The sequence below is a fragment of the Mauremys reevesii genome, linkage group 5 (genome assembly GCF_016161935.1).
Source record: "Mauremys reevesii isolate NIE-2019 linkage group 5, ASM1616193v1, whole genome shotgun sequence".
NCBI lineage: Eukaryota > Metazoa > Chordata > Testudines > Geoemydidae > Mauremys > Mauremys reevesii.
In genome coordinates this window covers 56,428,327-56,448,831 of record NC_052627.1, presented here as the reverse complement: position 1 = coordinate 56,448,831, position 20,505 = coordinate 56,428,327, and the positions used below count along the sequence as shown (strand labels likewise).

At 39.7% G+C, this 20,505-nt stretch overlaps 1 protein-coding gene across 1 annotated transcript in view; it reads right to left on the bottom strand.

Moving 5' to 3' along the window:
* ARHGAP10 (Rho GTPase activating protein 10) overlaps positions 1 to 20,505 on the bottom strand; it is a 217,819-nt gene that overhangs the window by 48,984 nt on the left and 148,330 nt on the right. The window contains exons 17-19 of the mRNA XM_039541772.1: positions 19,536 to 19,641; positions 18,726 to 18,885; positions 970 to 1,120 (exon numbers count right to left, since the gene is read on the bottom strand). Of these exons, the coding sequence (XP_039397706.1) occupies positions 970 to 1,120; positions 18,726 to 18,885; positions 19,536 to 19,641 (417 nt within the window). The remainder of the gene's footprint in view (positions 1 to 969; positions 1,121 to 18,725; positions 18,886 to 19,535; positions 19,642 to 20,505) is intronic.

Below are 20,505 nucleotides of genomic sequence, written 5' to 3'. Positions count from 1 at the left end.
CACGCAGCGCCCCTTATACCACGTCATGAAGGCGCTACTCCAGGGGTTGCTATGGGTGCTCCCCTACGGGTACCGCTAGAGGAAAAACTTCTGGCACTGGTGCACGTGGTGAGCATGCACACCTATTGTGGAATACACATGAGCAATCACTCGAAGAAGTCTCAGACTAGCACATAACATTCAAGTCTTCATTTTCTTCACTTTAATGTTAAGTGGGCTTTGTGTCTTGATCTCATGCTTTGTCATGTGGATGGATAATTAACTAACTACATTGAGAGAGAGGAAGGGACTAGAGTGGAGAGGGCTGCAATACAAACTGAGCACGGACTTGCCTATTTAGAACTGCACATGCCTTCAAACCACAAGATTTCAAGAAAATGGCCAGGTTTTGAGCTAAATGTCAGGACATGCAGGATACCGTATATTCCATATTGCACTATATGATATTGCTGCATACCTCACGTCCAGCAAGATTTCTTGCTTCTCAGCAGCACAGAGCAGTATGCAAGTATTTACTGCCACTGAACATCAAGGTATTAAAGATTCAAGTACAGTAGCAGTATTCTTCAGTTCACTGAGTGACCTGAGCCTTTAATCCAGATGAATTTAACATTAGAGTGCATTAGCTCTTCTCATAAAAGATTTGCTTTAATTTTAGTTCCCTCTCCATTTATCTTATGGTTGCATAATCTTCAGTAGAGGTCATACAGTTTTCCTCAAAGAAATGGGAACTGCCTTTTTTTTAAAGGGGTGGTGAGGTGAGGGGGACAGGAATGGGACTTTAGGCAATTATTCCCCAGTTTCAAATATGTACAAGAATATACCCTCTTCGCCTCCCTACTCCTTTCCATGTCTCAAATGACTAAAAGAAAAAAATAGAAATGTGAAATGGAAAATTACTGTAGACTCACACAAGATATACAAAAACACCCTCTGCTGCCAAGATAGACAATATAATTAAAATCTTACCATCATCAAGCTCAAGACACAGATTATATACCGCCAGAGGCCGCTTACTACGCTGCCCTTGTCTTCTCGATTGCCTTGGTGGGACATTTGGAGGAGATACTGACATAGAGATTGGCTCAGTGAAAGTGGAATCAGGCAGGGTTTTGAAAATCTGCAATCAAGAACACAAGAGGTATTAATTATTTACCATGAACGGCAACCGGTGCAATGCAACTATAAACCATTATCAAACAACATTTGTTCTGGATTTCATTCAAAGCAGACAAGAGCCAAAAATCCATTCCTTCAAGTTTGGGGAGTGTGTCGTGGGTCCTTAATGAGTGCTTTTTAAATAAATACATACATACAAAATAAAAATAAGCAAAAGCACTGTCTACACATTAACCAGGCAGCAGATCAGTTAATCCAAAGACTAAATATGTGCAGCCATGCTTGCCAGCTAGGGGAAAACAATGAATTAACTCTATGAACCACTATCCAGAAAAGTAAATTTCACTTAGGGCCTGTAATTTTGCCAGAATAGCCATATTAATTTTCAAAATTTATGACAAAGTCATACTATCATATTAACCCCTAAAAAATAGAATGGTCTTGGAGGGAGTGTGTGTGGCGAAGTTGCTGTGAGGGAGGCAGGAGTAGCATACTGTACTGGAACTTTTTCAATTAGCCATTAAATAATGAGTCCGCACACTTTTACTAACCATGATAATACCCACAAAGACACACACAAGAGATTACATTTCCTTTAGTCATTTTATCTTTTGATTCATGACCTCCAGAACATTAAAATCCAACATAAAGCATCATGTCATTTATCTCTGGGTAAAGCAGCAATACACCTATGTTCAAGTTTCCTGTATTTTTTACTAGTCTATGATGCTGATTTATTTACAAAAGCTGCTCATGCCTATATAGCATTTAATAGCAGCCCTTTACATTTGATCATGGCAAATTCATGTGAGCAAGTTAGCATACTATAGATTTCTCTGAAGACAACAGTCACGAGACAGTAAACATGCACATAGCTTTACGAAAATGAAGTATTGTGTTTCCTTTACACCATATAGCAGCAAGCATAATGGTATAACAAGAAACAACATAATTAAATAGTGTATGGTGTTTCTGTGTTATACAGAGACAAACATTTTGTATATTACAGCAAGAGGTTATAAAGAGGGAGTTCGCAATAAGCCTTCAAAGAAAAAACCTTTTATGAAGCAGAAATTTAAGAAGTTGTAAGTAAAGAGACTCCCAGGTAGCACATTTCAGGATAATTACAACATGCCTTACGTGTGTGTAAGGCACGAAGCTAAAAGCCAAGCGACTAAACACATGAGAAGTGCAGTAGTCACTCAGATAAATCACTCAGAGCACCATGTTGTCTGAATTAAAAGAAACTCTTACATGGAATCTTTTGCTGGACTGGTTATCCTGAGCATCACATGTATATGAATTAGATTGTACAGCACAGATATTCAAGGCAAGAGCCCACATTCACACTGACTTCTCTGGCATCAATTTAGGTTTATCTACTTCCAAGGAGAGGTGGCTGCAATGATGCATAATGGTCAGAACCACCCTTCTGACTTGGAAGGAAGCACAGGGCATCCAAACGAAAGCAATGTTGGAAACACTGTCTGACTTCTCTGAAATGCAACGTGGCATAATTTAAACCTCCCCATACCAGCTTTAGAGAATCTGTCTTCTTCTTTTACATACCTATACATACTGTCTAAGAGAATAAAAACACTGTGTACAATTGCAATTACAGCTCTATAAATGCACAAAATAATTTACATGTAGAAAAGAAAACTATCCGTGTATTCCCTGTATAGATCATTCCTTGTGTAGATGCAATATAACTCGTGGGCCACTCACAAAGCTCTAATTGTGCTCAGAATTCTAAAGCCATTTCTTAAAATATGATGCAATGCATAGTATAATAAAATATAATGTGTGCACACAAGGCATTTGGCTAACAGTACCATACTGCCCTCTTATGTGTAAATACAACAAAGCTGAATTAAACAAGTTTATGGATAAATATTTGTTTCTGAAAAATTAAAGAGAATGCTTCTAACTTCTAACGCCATTATCTCCATGGGCTGATTGTTGCATTTGTGCTCTCTGATAAATAGTAAGCCATCTAGACATTTTTTAAAGGATTTGGTGTCTTACATACTACATTACATTCCACAAGCGCGGGTTTGTTTAGCCCTATCTACACCTCTCAGTTCAAACTTGATGCCCTAAGTGTGAAGAGAAGGCCTTCACCAGGAGTGCTGCAAGAGATCAACCTGCTTGTATGTGTTAGGTTACCTTTGCAAGAGCTGTACTAAATTTTCATGGTTCTCTATTTTGATTCTCCACAAATATTTCAATATGTCCCTGTAAAATTACTGGACTAAGAGACCAAATAAGTCAAAAAAAAACCAAAACAGAAACTATAAGCAAACTATTAAAAAAAACCTCATTCAATGAAACACTGAGCTAAACACATGCAGTATGTTAATGAAGTGGATACAGGAAGTGAACCCATCCATAAGTGCAGCTTAATTAGCAGCATAATGGAAAAAATAGTTTAAGAACTGGGGGAGCAGAGCAACACATGAAGTGGTCACACAGTGACTCTCTGCTGCAAAGTGTCATGTTGTGATCCGTTTACAAAACAACTGCCCCTGACATGTGCATGCGCACACAAAATAAACAAGACAAACACCAACTCAAGTCTTCTCCTTTACTTCTAGGATCCCTGAAAAACTCGGTTTCATCCTCTGGCTGGAATCGGCCATGCTAAATGCTAACTCCTTCATGAAGGTGTCATCATCTGCCTTACGACATAGGAAAGTGCTATAAGGCTAAATAACTTGTTTTAAAAATACTTAGTTAGTGAAGTGGCAAAATTATTCACTGCTGCTTCATAATGGCATCATGCAATTTAAGTAACCATCTTAAGGCCAGCTCAAGCAAATCTGGTCTCACGTATGAAGGCGTACAGTTGGGCATCAAGCCACAACCCCGTCAACTTCCTTTATCCTCCTCCCCAAGCTGCTCAGGCCAGGTCAGAAGGGAGATTTTATTTCTGGGGTGTGGAAGGTCAATAGGGAACTTTTCCAGAAAAGGTGTATTTTTAATCTAGGGAACACAAATTAATTCTAGAGAGCTCTTGGACAGCACAATGCAGCTTGTACCCCCTACACTCAGGAATTACAGCATGAGTACAGATAACACAATTTCAGTGTTTCTCTGGTCTTATGCAATATGGTGTTTTCTGCCAAATTTCAATCACCTCCATCCTCAGTGCTGAGGAAGAGGGCTTTAGAAATTTCCAAGAGTTCTCCAATCTGCAAAAAAACAGTTAGTTGGATATAGAGTGGAGAAATCCAAACTCTTGACCATCAGCAACATAGCAATTCACACTTAACCATGGGCCCAATCCGCCAAACACTGCTGTGCTCTGTGCTTCCTGGTATGAGTAGTCCTGCAGGACTCGATTTGACAAATTCACAGCATTAAGTTTTGCAGAATCAGGCTCTATATATGCTAAAATGTTACTGTATGTATGTTAGGGACTATTTAGTATAAGAGCCGCACAAAACTAAGTTCTGTCCTAATGTACTGTACTGGAACATGTGTTTTGGGGTCCGTCTTTCCTCTTTTCATGTAGGCCAACAACTCAAGCTTTTTTTTAGTCATTTCCTCTTTTTATTAGACAAATGTGATATATAATGTAACCTTCATAACTAGATCTGTCTTTTCTACAACCGCAATCTGTCTCTGCAGGTTTGGTATAGCTAAACTGCGAGGAAAGGGGGTGTGTTAAATTAAATTCACCTTTGTTTTTATCAGTCATTTAGATATCACTGGAAGTCTGCTAAATGCTTTATAGGCAACACCAGGTCCCTGCCCTGAAAAGCTTACAATCTAAAGTAGGTAATGTATAGACAGAAGATGGGATGCATCAAGACATATGAGTGATAAGTGAGGTTTAGCACGTATGATCAGTTGTACAGTGTGGTATTTTACAAACTCTTCTTTGAGGCTTTGACTCAAAGGACAGTGGGGAGGCATAACTGACCAGGTCTCCAAGGGTATTCTAGGTTCATCGAGTCACATGGTACAGCTACTGTAATTATATCTAACAGAATGGAATCCCATCCCAAGCAAGCCACCAACATCAAAGCAGAGCTAGGATAACATTACTTCATAAAAATCATTATCCCCCTGTTACTCCACAGGAGCCTCCCTTCAAATAAAAGGTAATTGCTCACATGGATTCCAGAAGTAATGACAGCCCAGAGATTAGTTTGTATGAACACAATTACTGGGGTGAACTCTGGCCACTAAATTACCTAGTTTTAGTAGGGATAAAAACCTATTGCTCAAACTTCAAGAGCATAGGGAGATTACAGTCACATGACATGATGTATATATGTGAGGCTGTGGTCAAACAGTGCTGGATTTACAGTAGAATACCAACACTCTGAAATTTAGCTCTATTGTTAGCATCACTCATCTCCTAGTGTCATTTTATCAGCATTAAACCAGTCTGTGCCAATATATATGATTTACACAGCTATGTACCTAATCTCTCAGTCTACCAAGACTCTGAGCACCAACACAATTATATCAGGCAATAATCAAAAACTACTCTCAGCTCCTCCTTAATATACAGATAAAGTATGAGAGAAAATTTTACTTTTAAGAGGTTGTTTTAATTTGCTTTTAATGTAGGGATTATTTACATACTCATCTTGCTGCTGGGTCAGTCTTCAGGACTACTGTAGAAAAGCTATAGGAAAGAGATGTGCCTCTTTGGTGGGCTTTTTAAACACTGAGATGCTTGACTGATTTCTTTCTGTTCTGTAGTACAGAAAGCGTACATTACTGAACTAAACAAACCACTAACCATCTTGGATACAAACCACAACTAACAAATCAGTCTTGATAACTACAGTGCTAAGACCGTTCCTGTACTGCATTCAGATTTCTAACCATAGATCCCATAAGGTTTCTGGATACATTTCTTAGAGTAAGAAGCCAAATTCAACATGTTCCTTCAACTGTATTTCACTAGCACAGTGATCTCCAACCTTTTTACGCCCAAGATCGCTTTTTGAATTTAATGGCAACCTAGGATCTGCCCTGCCCCTTCCCTGAACACTGCCCTCCGCTCACTCCATTCCCCCCCTCCCCCGTTGCTCACTCTCCTCCACCCTCACTCACTTTCATTGGGCAGGGGTTTGGGAGGGGGTGCGGGCTCTGGGCTGAGGGGTTCGCAGTTTGGGAGGGAGCTCCAGGCTGAGCTTGGGGCAGGAGGTTGGGGTGCAAACTCTGGGAGGAGGCTGGGGTGCAGGAGGGGGCTTTGGGCTGTGGCAGAGTGTTGGGGTGAAGGATGGGGTGCGGGCTCTGGGAGGGGGTTTGGGTGCAGGAGGGGGCTTCGGGCTGTGGCAGCGTTGGGTTGCAGGAGGGGGTACGGGGTGCTGGCTCTGGGAGGGGGGGTCAGAGATGGGGTGCAGGCTCCGGCCTGGAGGTGCTTTCCTCAGGCAGCTCTCGGTTGAAGGTGCAGTGGGGCTAGGGCAGGTTCCCTGATTGCCTGGGCCCCTCGCCACCCCCAGAAGGGGCTAATGTGCCCCTCTGGTCCCTGGTAGGGGCACGTGGCTCCACATGCTGCCCCTCTCTGCAGGCACCGCCCCTGCAGCTCCCATTGGCCACAGTTCCCCATTTCCAGCCAATGGGAGTTGCAGGAGCAGTGCTTGCAGGCAGGAACAGCATACAGAGACCCCTGCATGCCCCTGCCCTGCCCCAGGCCACGAGGGCATGCTGGTCACTTCCGGAAGCGGCATGGCACCGTGGCAGGCAGAAAGCCTGCCTTAGCGGCAGCCCCGCTACACCACCAATGATCGTGATCGACTGGGAGATTCTCCAGAATTGACCAGTCAATCATGATTGACCAGTTGGTGACCATTGCACAAGCAGAGATGCCATATGGCAATAGAAAAAAGATTTTGTTGCACTTCCCAAACTGAACGACAGATGGTGTTAGAGATTATACCAGATTAATGCTAACTCCTCTCTAATTCGTTCTGTTTCACAACTCTTACTAGAGCGCTTGCTCCTGGGGCCCACAAAACCTACAGCCAAGGAAGCCCCTAATTCAGCTGGGGTAATTCACAATTTTTTCAGCCATGAATTATATGTGGAATTGTGGGTTCTGCTGCTATATGAGGACACCAATCTAGTAAATCTAGGCTCTCTCATCTCAGAAAAAGATAATTAAATGAACTTCAGTATGTTTACTAGGAGCCATTCTAGCCATCACACCATCTTTCTTATTTGGACCACTGTGGCAGTGACGATTTCACCCAAAATCAGTGGAACAGAAACAGTAAGTAGAAAAGCTGGGTGAGATGAAAATAAGAGAGAATATGGGGAAATTTGGCCATAAGATTGTGGAGGAGGAGAATCTTAAAGAAAATCTCCAAGATCTTAAAGTTGTCCCTGGATTTTGTCATGTATACAAGCAGAATCACAAATCTGTAATTTGACATCTAATCCCTTTTACAGGATGCTGGAACAGTAGGGTCACTTGGGGTCCTGGACTGGTGGCTCTCTGCCACCAGGATAATGATCTCTGCTACAATATTATATTTGGAGCTCCTCAAGACATTCAGTGCAATAACACAAGTTTGTATCTAGTAATTTCCCTTCAGTACACGGGTGCACAACAATTGGTAAATAAAAGGAAAAAAGACACACATTCATTTCAAGTGATCTTTATTGAACAACAGTTCTCCATCTAGGCCAAGTGTACTCCTCTGCCCATGTGCCCTACATGCCAACTGCTTCTCCCTGCCTTTCCAATGTATAGAGGCCTAAGAATATGTTACACAGTAAATAGTACTCAAGGGTAACCTAATCTTCCCCACAAATTCTTCTTTGCTGGCTTGGCTTTTGTTGGACATGGTGATAAGATAACTGGGTTTATACTCAGCAACCTGTACAAAAACAAAAAATACTTATTAGAAACATACCAATGATCAGGATAAAAGGCAAATTATGTTACTGGTTCAGAATATGAACTTACTCTGCTGGACTCTACACCCAGTTTATCCCTTGAGGCAATGAAGACGGTGGATCATTTTTCTGCAATGTAAAGCAACAAAGCATGCATGGTAAGTCAATGCTTTAGTGTAGACAGAGAAGCAAAAAGCACGTTAGTGTGTGCAAGGTGAAATATATGGAGATAATGTTATGTACCTTTGATAAATTCTTCCACAGAAAGGACAACTCAAGCTTCAAAGTAACATTCTAGACACAATCATGGTTCATAATTCTAACAACGAGAAAAAAATTCAGTATCACATCAACTGCTAAACATTATTTATTAGCAAAAAACATTGCTTTGGAAATTATAGTACTGTATAACTAATGTAAAAGATTAACATTTAGCAGGACAGGCCAAAAATTTTATTTTAAAATCACATCTCTTCACCAAAGAGATTGCTAAAACTAAACATTTAAAATATTTTTTTCATAATACATACTTTTTATTTTTTAAATTTGGAGGACAATAGATCAGTTTCACTTTTGTATTGATTTTAATATGGTTAATTTGATTAAAAGAGTTCTATTGATATTAAATCTGTACAACTTTTAAAAAAGGTTTTTCACCAAAACCTGAATTATGTGACTATCCAATAAAATTTAGCAATAATTTAATTGCAATTGTAAAGTTGCTTACCTCCCCAGGGTCACCCCTCTGTGGTCCAGATACAGGTAGGCCAGCTTCGCTAACATACAGTCCTGCAGCCATTGGTCATGTGATTTTCCATGCATTGGCTTCCATGGGATTGCACAAAATGTGCACCTCTGGACTTTGATGCTTGAATCTCATTGCAACACACTGTATGTGATTATACAGTATCCATAATTCTTAAGTCTGAAAAAAATTTCTGATCAATGCAACCAAGTGGACTGCCTGAAGAGTCAATAGGTAAAAAGTCATAACTAGAGTGGAACAGGAACCATCATTGGCCGATGTAGCCTATAGGTATAAGTATTTACTAGGTAATGCATAGGTATAAGTAAAGGCAGTAATGCAATGAGCCTCAAGGCTTGTAAGACAATAGCCTAGCTAAACTAATCAAGGCATAAGGCCCAAAAAAGTCCTAGCATAAGTAGCTAACCAAGAGTAACCCTAAATCATAAGATATCGTAATATAGAATGCTGAATGACAAAGCTGCTAGTAGGTAACTACAAGATGCTAGTTTATACCCACTTGGAATATTTTAAGTTAGTGACATCAGCTGATGTCTGACCACCAGTGTGCCATGGTAACTAACTAATGCAGTGGTTCTTAACCTGGGGTACATGCATCCCCCGGGGGTGTGAGACATGCCAGATGTTTTTAGAAGGTAAAGCATCGAAAACACAAATTAAGCACAGGCACATAAGTACAACTACTTTGTTTCATCAAACCTATGTATTTATTAACATTATACATTTTTTAACTATTACTGTGTTAAATTTTAACTGCAAAATTAAAATAAATATATAATTCTCTCTCTTTCATTCTATAGTTATGATATATCTAGGTTTAAAGAACTGACCTAATGATTTTTGATAAGGGGTGCAAGAACATATTTTTGAGAACCAAAGGGATACAGGCTGCAGTAAAGGTTAAGAACCACTGAACTAATGTATATACTAATAAGATTGAGGTACAAGGATTAATAACCTATGGGAGAAGGCCATCCCAACATGAGTTGGGGAGAGGAACTATAAATAAAGAAAAGGGAGTGAAACTTCTACTGAATATGCATTAGGCTTAGTGGTGTTAAAATAACACATTATAAAACCTATATCCCAGCCTGTGTGCCTTCAGAGATGCCAGGAGGAAAACCAGTGGTGGTGTTGATGAGGAAGGACATGAGGTGAAGGAAGATCATGACTAACATTTTTAGGTTGTTCTGCAAGGGATGGTGAGCGTATATGGATGTTCAAGTGTATTGTATTATCTCTTTTTACCTTGCTGGGTTAGAGTATTTGTGACTTTGCTAACTGTATTCATAAAACAATTATAAATGTAGTGAGATTTCCTACGTGTAATTGTTGCAACAATGCACACTGGGGTTCACAATTGAACAGTAATTTTAATAATATTGGGCCAGATCTTAGGACAAGAACCTACCAAGCCTCAGAATGCTGAGAATTCTTAAGCAAGCAATATAATAATCAATATATAATCAATAGATCAGGCAACACTGAGAGCACTGTATTTCAGGGACTGCCCATGGAGCTCTAAGGGCACGTTTACACTTACCTGCTGGGTCGACGCGGCAAGTTCGACTGCTCGGAGTTCGAACTATCGCGTCTGATCTAGACGCGATAGTTCGAACCCCGGAAGCGCTAGTTCGAACTCCGGTACTCCACCGCGGCAGGAGGAGTTGCCGGAGTCGACCTTGGAGCCGCGGAGTTCGCTTCCGCGGCGTCTGGACGGGTAAGTGAGTCGAACTAGGGTAGTTCGAATTCAGCTACGTTATTCACGTAGCTGAATTCGCGTACCCTAGTTCGACCCCCGACCTTAGTGTAGACCAGGGCTAAAAGAAAGTCCCACACATCTTTGTCTTCAGTGCAAAGATCCAGTTTACAGAGAATCTGTCCTAGCAGCCTGGTCGCTCATATTCAGATGAAGTGCTAATTGCTGGGACTTGTGGAGTCCATGGATCTCAACTCCACACTAAAAACGGAACATCTGCTGTCAGCTCCTCTTAATACAATGTCCTTGAGCTCCTGACAAGTTGCCAAAAGCACTATCAGTTGGGCAAAATTTCAGTGCCACATGATGGTGTCTGTATACTCTGACACCATTCAATTGGCCTGCCTTTCTCCTTAAACTATGTGGCTCATATTTGTACTATAATGCAGAAACTATACATAGACTCTAAAACAAGAGATTGCTGTCTAACAGGCTAGCTGTGAAAAGGGGGAGGGGAGGAGGAAACAAAGTTAAAGCTTATGTCCTTTGATCACATTCAAGTTATGAGTTTGCTGACTCAGCCTTTTCTGAAAGTAGCATTCCTAGTGCAAAAACTGCAGCTTCTTCTGTATCCTGATCTTGTTCCACATTCTAACAATTCATGACATGAATGCTCCTGATAGCAATGAACAGACTGTGATAAGCCACTAAATTTTGTTGCTATTCTTTGATGGGTGGAGGAGAGAGAGTTAGCAATTGATAAGCCAGGATTGAAATAGCCACACATCTGTCCATGGTGTGAGCAGAAATTCACCTTCTCATTACTATACTTTACTACTAGTAGTACTTGCATCAGTGAAAATTTAAAAAAAAAGAAAGAAAAAGAAAAAGAAAAAGAAAAGGAAGGGGTCTCTCTTTAAATCATAGCCATGTAAAGCAGGCTCTACACATCTTGTTTAGTTATGAGAGATTTAAAGGAACAATTAATGCCTTTAAGCAAGAGGGTGATTTACTCAACATAATCCTATATCACAGCTTTCCCAAATACAACATACATATTTAGTTACTAAAAGAGCAAATAAAGAATTCCGGAAGAGAATGTGAATGTCTCTTTCTTGGCAAAGGGAATAAGAGGCAGCTGCAAAGATAAAAGGGAATATTATAAAACTCAGCTAGGGTGTAGCCAAAGAATAGCTTCACCAAACCTAACTAGACAATTCCCCCATTTTATCTTTAGTAATGAGAGAGAGTATGCTTAGATCTCCAAAATGAAACACAGGCATCTGTGAAAAATTATACATGGAGAATACAGGCAACATTCAATCTATCCATCAAAGTTTTAGTTGTATGAAACATGGGAATGAAATGGTTTAAAGCATGATCTTTGAGAGTGGAATTATATGTAACAGGTCTTGAATAGCATAGTAAGAATCCTGCTATTATTTTTCCTTCCATGCAACAAAAAGGATTTGTATCTTTAATTCAGTTTGTAGTTTGCAACTACAGAACTCCTTCATAAACAAACGTATCTTGTGCTCCCCAGTCTATTTATAATACCCATCTCTTGTCGTTTGTTTTATACTTAGCTCACAAGTGCTTTGGGGCAGGGACCATGTTTTAATTATGTTGTGCATAACACCTACCACAATAAGGCCTTGATCCTTGACTGATGACAGATGGCATGACCACAATACAAATAAACAACTGTTGCAACCAAAGGAATACATATTGACTGTGCTAGGTGGGAAATGCTGCTAAAATGGATCATACACATGATTCTAAAGACATTTTCAATAAAGCAAAAGTGGGTTAGAATTCATGAAGAACACAGGCAGAAACACTGGGCTAAATTAGGTACTCACACCCACTTGGCTGAGGGCTGGTCTTCCCTATGGGGAAATCGACGCTGCTGCAATCAATACAGCAGGGGTTGATTTAGTGGGTCTAGTGAAGACACGCTAAAATCGACCACAGTGCACTCTCCGGTCAACCCCAGTGAGAAGAGTAAGGTAAGTCAACTGGAGAGCGTCTCCTGTCGACACAGCGCAGGGAATACACTTGGGTAAGTCGACCTAAGCTTCATCGATTCCAGCTATGTTATTCATGCAGCTGGAGTAGCATAATTTAGGTCGACTTACCCCAGTAGTGAAGACAAGCCCTAAGACTGGACAGATTGTAATTTAGATCAGTTTAGACAACAGAGAACAACAAGATAAAATCTTGTAAATTCTGCACTTTGTTTATGAAAGGAAGCTGCAGCAGAGGATAATTCCAGGGAATGCTCAATCTATGGAAGGTTTTAACTTTTTTCACATCTTCAAAAATGCTGTGATTACATTTTCTCAGAGCATTTTCTGGCAAAATTTCCTGACTTGGTATTTCCTTTTATTACCAAATACATTTAGCAGCATTCCTTCTGGAGCCCTCCAAAGTTATCTCCTTAGGCTAAACACATGCAAGTCAGTACCTTAACAAGCCCTGCCATCTAGCCCCAAAGAGAGTATTAGTCATCTGAATTCCACTTACTATTCTCATTTCTGTTTGCCTGCTTAGGAATTTTGTCAATGCTGCATTTTGTTCAAAAAGAACAGAAGTCTACTCCATTTGGAAGTTTTATATGGAGTTGAAAGAAGTATTCCACAGTAATCTATTGTATGTGAAAACACAGAAAGAAGAATTGTCCACTTGCATGCAATGCATGTGTGCATGGATGTATTTGTAGTCAATGTTTTGATAGGTTGCTTTCAGACCTTGAGAATATTTTTTTTACACTGATCTGATGATTTACACAATTTTTATTTTCTTGGAGCCATGTACAACAATACCCTGAACCATGGTCTGTTCTTTTTGATCTCAGCAGCTGTTGCACAATTGGAACAAGATCACATACACAGCCTCCTCTCTATTATAAGCTACTTTTTAAGACTCACAAAACAAGATTTTTTTAAAAAAAAGAATGCACTGATTTGTTTTCAATGAATTGCTACATCATGAGGCTGCCTTCGGAGGCTGCTTTCCACCAGGATCCCCCTGTATAACAACTATCTAGTGGGACCCATCTCCATAGGATGAAGAAAGGACTTTAAGAACCCAGCCACTCCCTGCCCAGTCTAGAAGACTCCTTGCTAAGTTGCCCTCCACCAGGGTGCAGCATAGATTTTTTTTGGTTGCTTTTCAGAGTCCCAATCTAGCAAAGCTTTTAAGCACATGTATAGTCCCACTGATGCCATTGATTACTCATGTGGCTAACACTAAGCATAAGCTTAAGTGCTTTGATGGATTAAAATCAAAGTATTGCTGTAAAACCTTCCCTAACCAGAAGCAGGGTGCATGAGATATGCCAGAACAAGAAGCATTCAGAATGGGCTGTTTCAAGAAGCTCTGCCATGTTTTATGCTATATCTTGGTCCACCATCCCAATCTTCATGGCAAAGGGGACTTGGGGTAGTACATCAAGTTTTCCAACATTGAGACAGGTCTGTTAAGTCTAAGGTTCCCTCCATCCCCTTCTTTGAGGATCCGCTTACACACTCCTCCTTGAAGACTGGTGAGGGAGGAAAGCTTTGCCTTCACAGATGGCTTTATCAGCCTGTCCTAGAGGTCTTGAGCACTCTGCAGCAACAGTGCCCTGTCAACAGAAATTAGAAGTGTTGCTAAGCATGCTGCTTTGTGGCCACACCTTTCCAACTCTGCAGTCTTGAGCAGACCTTCACCTCTCTGCTTCGGTTCTCCCATCTGTAAGAAGGGGCTATTTCCCTGACCCCTATCGTGACTATTGTGAGGATTAGTGTCTGTAGAATGCTTTTAAGTCAAGAGAGTACTAAGTTTTATTTTTTGAAATAATTACTAGCTTGACAGATAAAAATATTAAAATACTACTCTATATTAAACTACCTTTTAATTTTAAAATACAAATACAGTGGCATGTCTACTTTAAAACTAAATGATGAAAATACATTCAAATATTGGTACTTCACTTTAATGAGTTCCCCATATGAACAGACTACAATACCAGATATAAAGATACATTTTAAGCTACATAAAATTCAGTTAACTACCCTTAACATTTATAAAGCCGAAGAAGGAAAAAGAATGAATACATTCTTCACTCTTCCAACAGCAATTAACATATATTTTAAAAATGAACATTTCTGGATGGTTTTTGCCTATGGATTTAAATTTTCTGAATTCTTTGGAGGGGTCTCATTCTTTTCTTACTCCTCTTTTCCTCTTTGCTCTCTTTCCTTAGTAGACTCTGGTTTCCTTCTTTCCTTATGGGACTCTTGTCTGGCCCTTCTTTCCATTTTTTTCCTTTGTAATCTTCATTTTCTCCTGTTTTTGCCATTTCTTCTTGCTGTTTTGTCCTCCCCTCATTGTTCCCCCCATACTTAAACTTATCTATTTTCTTCTCACTGAGACCGTTCCTCTTTTCTAGCATTTTTCCCGTTGTATTTTCTTTTTCACTCTTTTTTTTTTTTAATTTCAGCTTTTTTCTTTTAATGGAAGCTTATTTTGGGGTTGAGGAACCAAAATGCTCCACATTAAGGTATGCCTCAATGGCACACAAGTAACACTTTTGGATGGTGATGGTTACATTCATTTCACTGGACAGTCTTTCCAATGACAGGCCAAAACATTATGCTGCATGGTGAAAAGGATGTGTACTCTCTTCATGTTACCAGCCAATGGAAGAACAGTCTTCCTGAGTGTAGGTTCATATACTTCCAATGGCACTCAGGAGCAGAGACCACTAGGCAGCTATTGCTAGGAACTGCTGGCCAGTGCAACTCCTGGGGAAAAAGTCAAATAATAGTCTTTAACCCGCCAAGAGAAATAGAAGGAGACACATCAAGGCCTCTTTCATGAAAGGTTGATATTATTATTGGTCATGTTTACTACAGTAGTACCCAAGGACCAAGCAAGAACAGAGCACTACTGTGCAAGGCACTGTGCAAATCGAAACTAATAGATGGTTCTTGCCCTGAAGAGCTTACAATCAAACAGACAAAACAGGCACAGCGTGGGGCACAGGGTATGTGTTACACACAAGCAGAGTGAACAATGTGATGGCAGAAAACCTCATGTTAGTTCCATGATTTTTGGGTGATGGCAATCAGATAAATGGAAATAGGTGTGAAAGAAGAGGGGACACTGAAGGAAAAGAGGATGAGGGGGAACAGGACAAGGGTGAAGAGGGTTAGAAGTGCAGGTGTGGAGTGAAATTGAGGTGAAATGATTGTGAGGGAGGGGGAAAGAAAGGGTTGAAGCAAACAGCCAATCAGCGTAGAACAGAGGAAGTCTAGAAAAAGTTCTCTAAATGTTTGAAGGTCCCTGCCTTCTGCAGCTGGTCCTACCAGCTGAAGTCTGGGGTAGATGTCAAAAGTGGAGTGTGCCCAATACACTCATTTACATTTGACAAATGAATACTGAACTCATCTTTCCTTAATTCCCATTCACCCCTTGTATCCTTAATCTCACTTTGATTCTAATACCAGCTACTGATCCCTCAGGTTCCTGTAGCTGCAGCAGTCATTGCTTCCACAGACTCAGTACTGGTCTTCTTTAATTTGATACACCCACTGCTACAAAGCTACTATAATTGGCTTGCCACCACCACTTAGAAATACGTATAAGGTCTGTAAACAAGGTGAAAGCTGCACTGATTGTTTTCCAGCTAGCAGAAAATAAAGTACTTAACAAAGCTTCAAAAATAGCTTCTGCATTAAGCAAGATATTCTTATTCCAGGGCAAGTCCCAGAGCCAGTTTTCTTCACACATAAATTGTATAAAAGTTCTCTAATTAAGATTCAGTTGAGTGATGATGGCTGTTACTGCACCGTTATTTCAAAGTTAGTAACCTAACTAATTATTTCTCGTACTAAGACTGAATTGTTGCAATCCGTCAACAAAGCTGCCCATACAGCAGTGCTTAGAGAACGTTAATGATACTTAATGACAGCTTGACAGCATCATGAAAGGTGGCACAGTTTTATCTTTGTTCACTGACTAAAACCTACTGAACCCATTGAATTTGGTCTAGAAAAACTGGTTCAATATTCACTTCTGAAGTTATGGTCGGTTTTTAAATACTGAATTGAATTTGATGCCAAAGAAAGGAGGGTTTCCTCTATAGAATGCTAGAGGCATGCATTGTGCAGGCAGAAGCTGGGTAAGTGTTACTTCAAACTTCTCACTGCACCTCAGCCTTGACCCTACAGAACTACTACTATCCCAATTTTAGATTCTCTAAAGCAGAAGCTGCTAATCATTAGCAAGGAGAGAGATTTACAACTGAATGAAATGTCACATCTCCACATGTTTAACGTGCCAGGATTGTATCCACAGCTGGCAGACTGTCTCCTGGGATTTTACCAAGGTTATAAATACAATAAAAATAATGCAAGTCTGACACATGTAGAAGTTTTGTTATTAAGAAGACTATCTATGCAAAAATGAGCATCTTGCTGCTAATACACCTGTCTGCCTATACTGCCAACTACTTGTTGAGAGCCAGGGAAAGAAGATTTGTTTTTAAAAGAAAATGTGTTTAGTCTGACTATGTAATGGCTGTGACACACCAACAGGTGTCTGCCTGCCTGTTTAGCTATCATACACTGAATCCACCCTACATTAGCCTTGGAGATTCCTGTCCGTCTGGGCGACAGCAACACTATGCACAACAGAGAAGGGTCAGTGGGATAGGTAGACCCTTGCTGGCAAGGGTAATGGTAGAAACTAAAAGTCCCTTTAGAAAAATATATAAATGATAGCCCTTCAAGATCCTAAGGAGGCATAAAAGATTGAGTTGTGTAAGCTGATACAGTATCACTTTGATGTACTTTCCATTCCCAACTTCTCTGCTACACTTCTTTTCACAGAGAACGAGAAAAGCCACTACAACTGCTGGTTCAAACATTCAACCCGGTGTCCAGTTTCTGAAAAAATATAAGCAGCTGAGATGGCAAAGAACCTGCCTGGTGTTATGTTTGCCAATGATGTGTTGTTTAGGGATCTAGATAAGCAGGAATTAAATGGACCATGGCTTGGATTCAGCCTTTATGTACCAGTATGGCAAACTAGCACCTTTTTCAGGAAGCCTTTTTATTTTTGGTCTCCAGAATCTAAACTATAAATTAAAAATTTATATCTATATCTTTAGACATAAATATTTAGTTGTTACAGTTGCTGAGATAGCCTCAAAAAATATGAACCAAGTTTTACATTTGGGTTCCTTTGCAGAACCGAAAACAATTGTTCCAAGGGGTGCAGGCTATTCCATTCATCTGAATGGAGACTAACTCAGATAACTAATGATGTTGACATTTCAAGTATAACTATTTCACTGCTCAAAGCACATAAAGGAGAGAGAAGATCATATTATTAATTTCTGCACGATCTACTGTGACAGCTCATTTTGACAATGTAAGTGGGAAGGCTTGGTATTCGCCAACTCTTTCTCCCAACCACTCTAATCAAGAAGGAATTATACCCATGAGGAACCCAACAAAGCCAAGCAGGGCATCTGAGGCCTCACAAAAGGAGGATTAAATTCAAGATACCAAGCTGGGCCCAAAAGACTCACTAAGGGGAAGTCAAGCAGGGGATGCCTAGTAGAATTCCTGGGTGGGTTTAGACTGCAATGATGGGAAGCCAAGAGAGGATGCATGATGATATTTTGAATGTCTGCTCTGAGGAACATTGTGTGGGGTACTTTAACCAGCAGCAACAGCTTCCATTGTAACTTTTACACTAGAAAGCAAAGAAAATGAAAACATTTTAAATGAGAATTTTTTAAATAAGAATATTATCGATACCTAGCTCTCAAACAGCGCTTTCCTCCTGTAAAGCTCGAAGTCTATAAGTCCTGTTTTATAGGTGAGGAAAACAAGCACAGAAAGCTTAAGTGGTATGACCAAGTTCAGGCAAAGCTGAAAACAGAGCACAGGTTCTCTCACTTCCAGTCACTGTCACATCCAATAGACAGAAGGAGCCCCTTTCTTTGTGCATGTGCAAGTGTTCATGAAAACTCATGTGTATACAATTAGCACAGATGTCTGTGCATTCTGAGTAAATATGCATCTAAATGTGCTTGATGTGTATGTTGATAGGTCAATTTACATACTCAAAAGTGCTAATTATGGGGGCGATGGGGCACATGTGAAAAATCCGTATGTAAAATCATATGCCTGTAAGATGTAATGTTTATTTCATGCCACATTCTATGCATAATAATAATGCTATCAAGCAAATTTTTAAACACACATAGAGTCTCACCTTCTCATGGTTTTCTATAAGGATTTCCACTACGATATTCTGAAACTTTAGGTCCATAATAGCTGCCACAGTTTCTTCCTGTGGCCTCATTAAGGTTGGTCCAAACACTACTCCTAAATTTGCTACAGTCATTAGATTTTTCTTGGCATGGTCTGCAACGCTTTTTCAAAAGAATTGGAAGAAAAAAAAAACAGGAAACAAGTTATGAAAAATTGCCAATACTCTTGGAAACTGAAGTATACTTTACAAATGAAAACATTACATTTCCCTAATCCATATTTTAGAAGTTTATTTTGTACAAAGTTTCTCCAAATAAAACCATGTTGCATTTTGGAAAGTAGGAAACCCATTCTTCCATTTTAAGAGGAAACAAAAGTCGTCATTTATTGAACTTAAATGCATACAATGCACTTAGCCTTGGACTTTGGTAAATGTGAAACCAACCTAATTTTGCTAACAAACCTCTAATATTCTCTTTGCCAGAATTTGCAAAGAGAAAGTATAAATTCACTTTCTCACTTCAAATCAGCCCTCAATTGCTGGCAGAACTGCTAAGTAAATACTTATATGACTTCATTAACAGATTAGATTTCTGCCCTCTTTTCCAAAACATACATAGCATGAGTCAAACTTCTCATCTTCTTCCATAGGTTTTGTGCCTTGTACTGTGTCTAATACCATCATGACCAGCCTTGGTGCCAACCAGAGTCAATGTGCCCAATTGTAAATAAAATAGGGAAAAAAATGAAGGGGGGGGGGAGAAAGGGGGAGAACTCTCTGAAAACTAATAAAAGAAGCCATGGTGCTTACTTTGCTAAATGTTTCACCAAAATGTCCAGCATCTCTTTGTTCTTCTCTGGAAGTTTATGAACCAAGAAGTGGATAGCGTTAACTCTGGACTCAGGGCTGCCACTTTCTACATAATAGAAACAATTAACTGTATCTCAAAGATAGAAATCCTGCCCCACCCATACACACCAACCCCAAAACAAAACATTCCTAGCATACTTTGGTTTTGCCCTTAGATATCTCCAAATAGAGCAGAACTTAATACATGCACGTTGTGTTCTAGTACTATCTGCCCATTTCTTATTTTGTGAAGTGATTGTCAATCCACTTGTAAATGGATGCCTCTTTCTGCTCATCTATATTAGAAAAAAAGATGCAGATATTCTACTGCATCACACACATGTTTAGAAAAATACTGCAAAGCAAGGGGTCATGTTACTAGCTACAGCATCTCATTGTGAAAACCAAGTGTGAAAGGATGCTTCTTTATCCTTTTGACATTGCTTATTAATTATACTTATTTACATTGAGTTTTGTTGGTGCTAGACAGCTGTTGACACTGCTTCAAAATACCTTGCATTAGAAACTGCACCAGAAAATAACATTCAGAGAGGAGTAAAGAGTTCAGAAGAGAAAAACTAACACTTTTTAAAGATGTAGGCCAATAACCCCAATAAGGCTGCAGAGTCAGATTACCAGGATAAAGGATTCTTGATATCAACTACATCTCTCATTGTTGGCAGTGGTGTAATTGGTAACACAGTTGGGTGTAAAGATGCAATGGCTTCCTTGTACATAGCAAAGAAAAACAATTTAGGCCACACAAGGGCTTATTTATTATTTATTAAATAGCTGAAAAAGATTTGTAAGACGTGAAAAAAATGAATCAGTCTTTTTTTATTTTACATTATTGTTTGTCTTTATAAAACTAAATCTGAAGACTGGATTATAGTAAGGTGTGTGTAAGACCATATCTTTTTGTAAGTTAGTA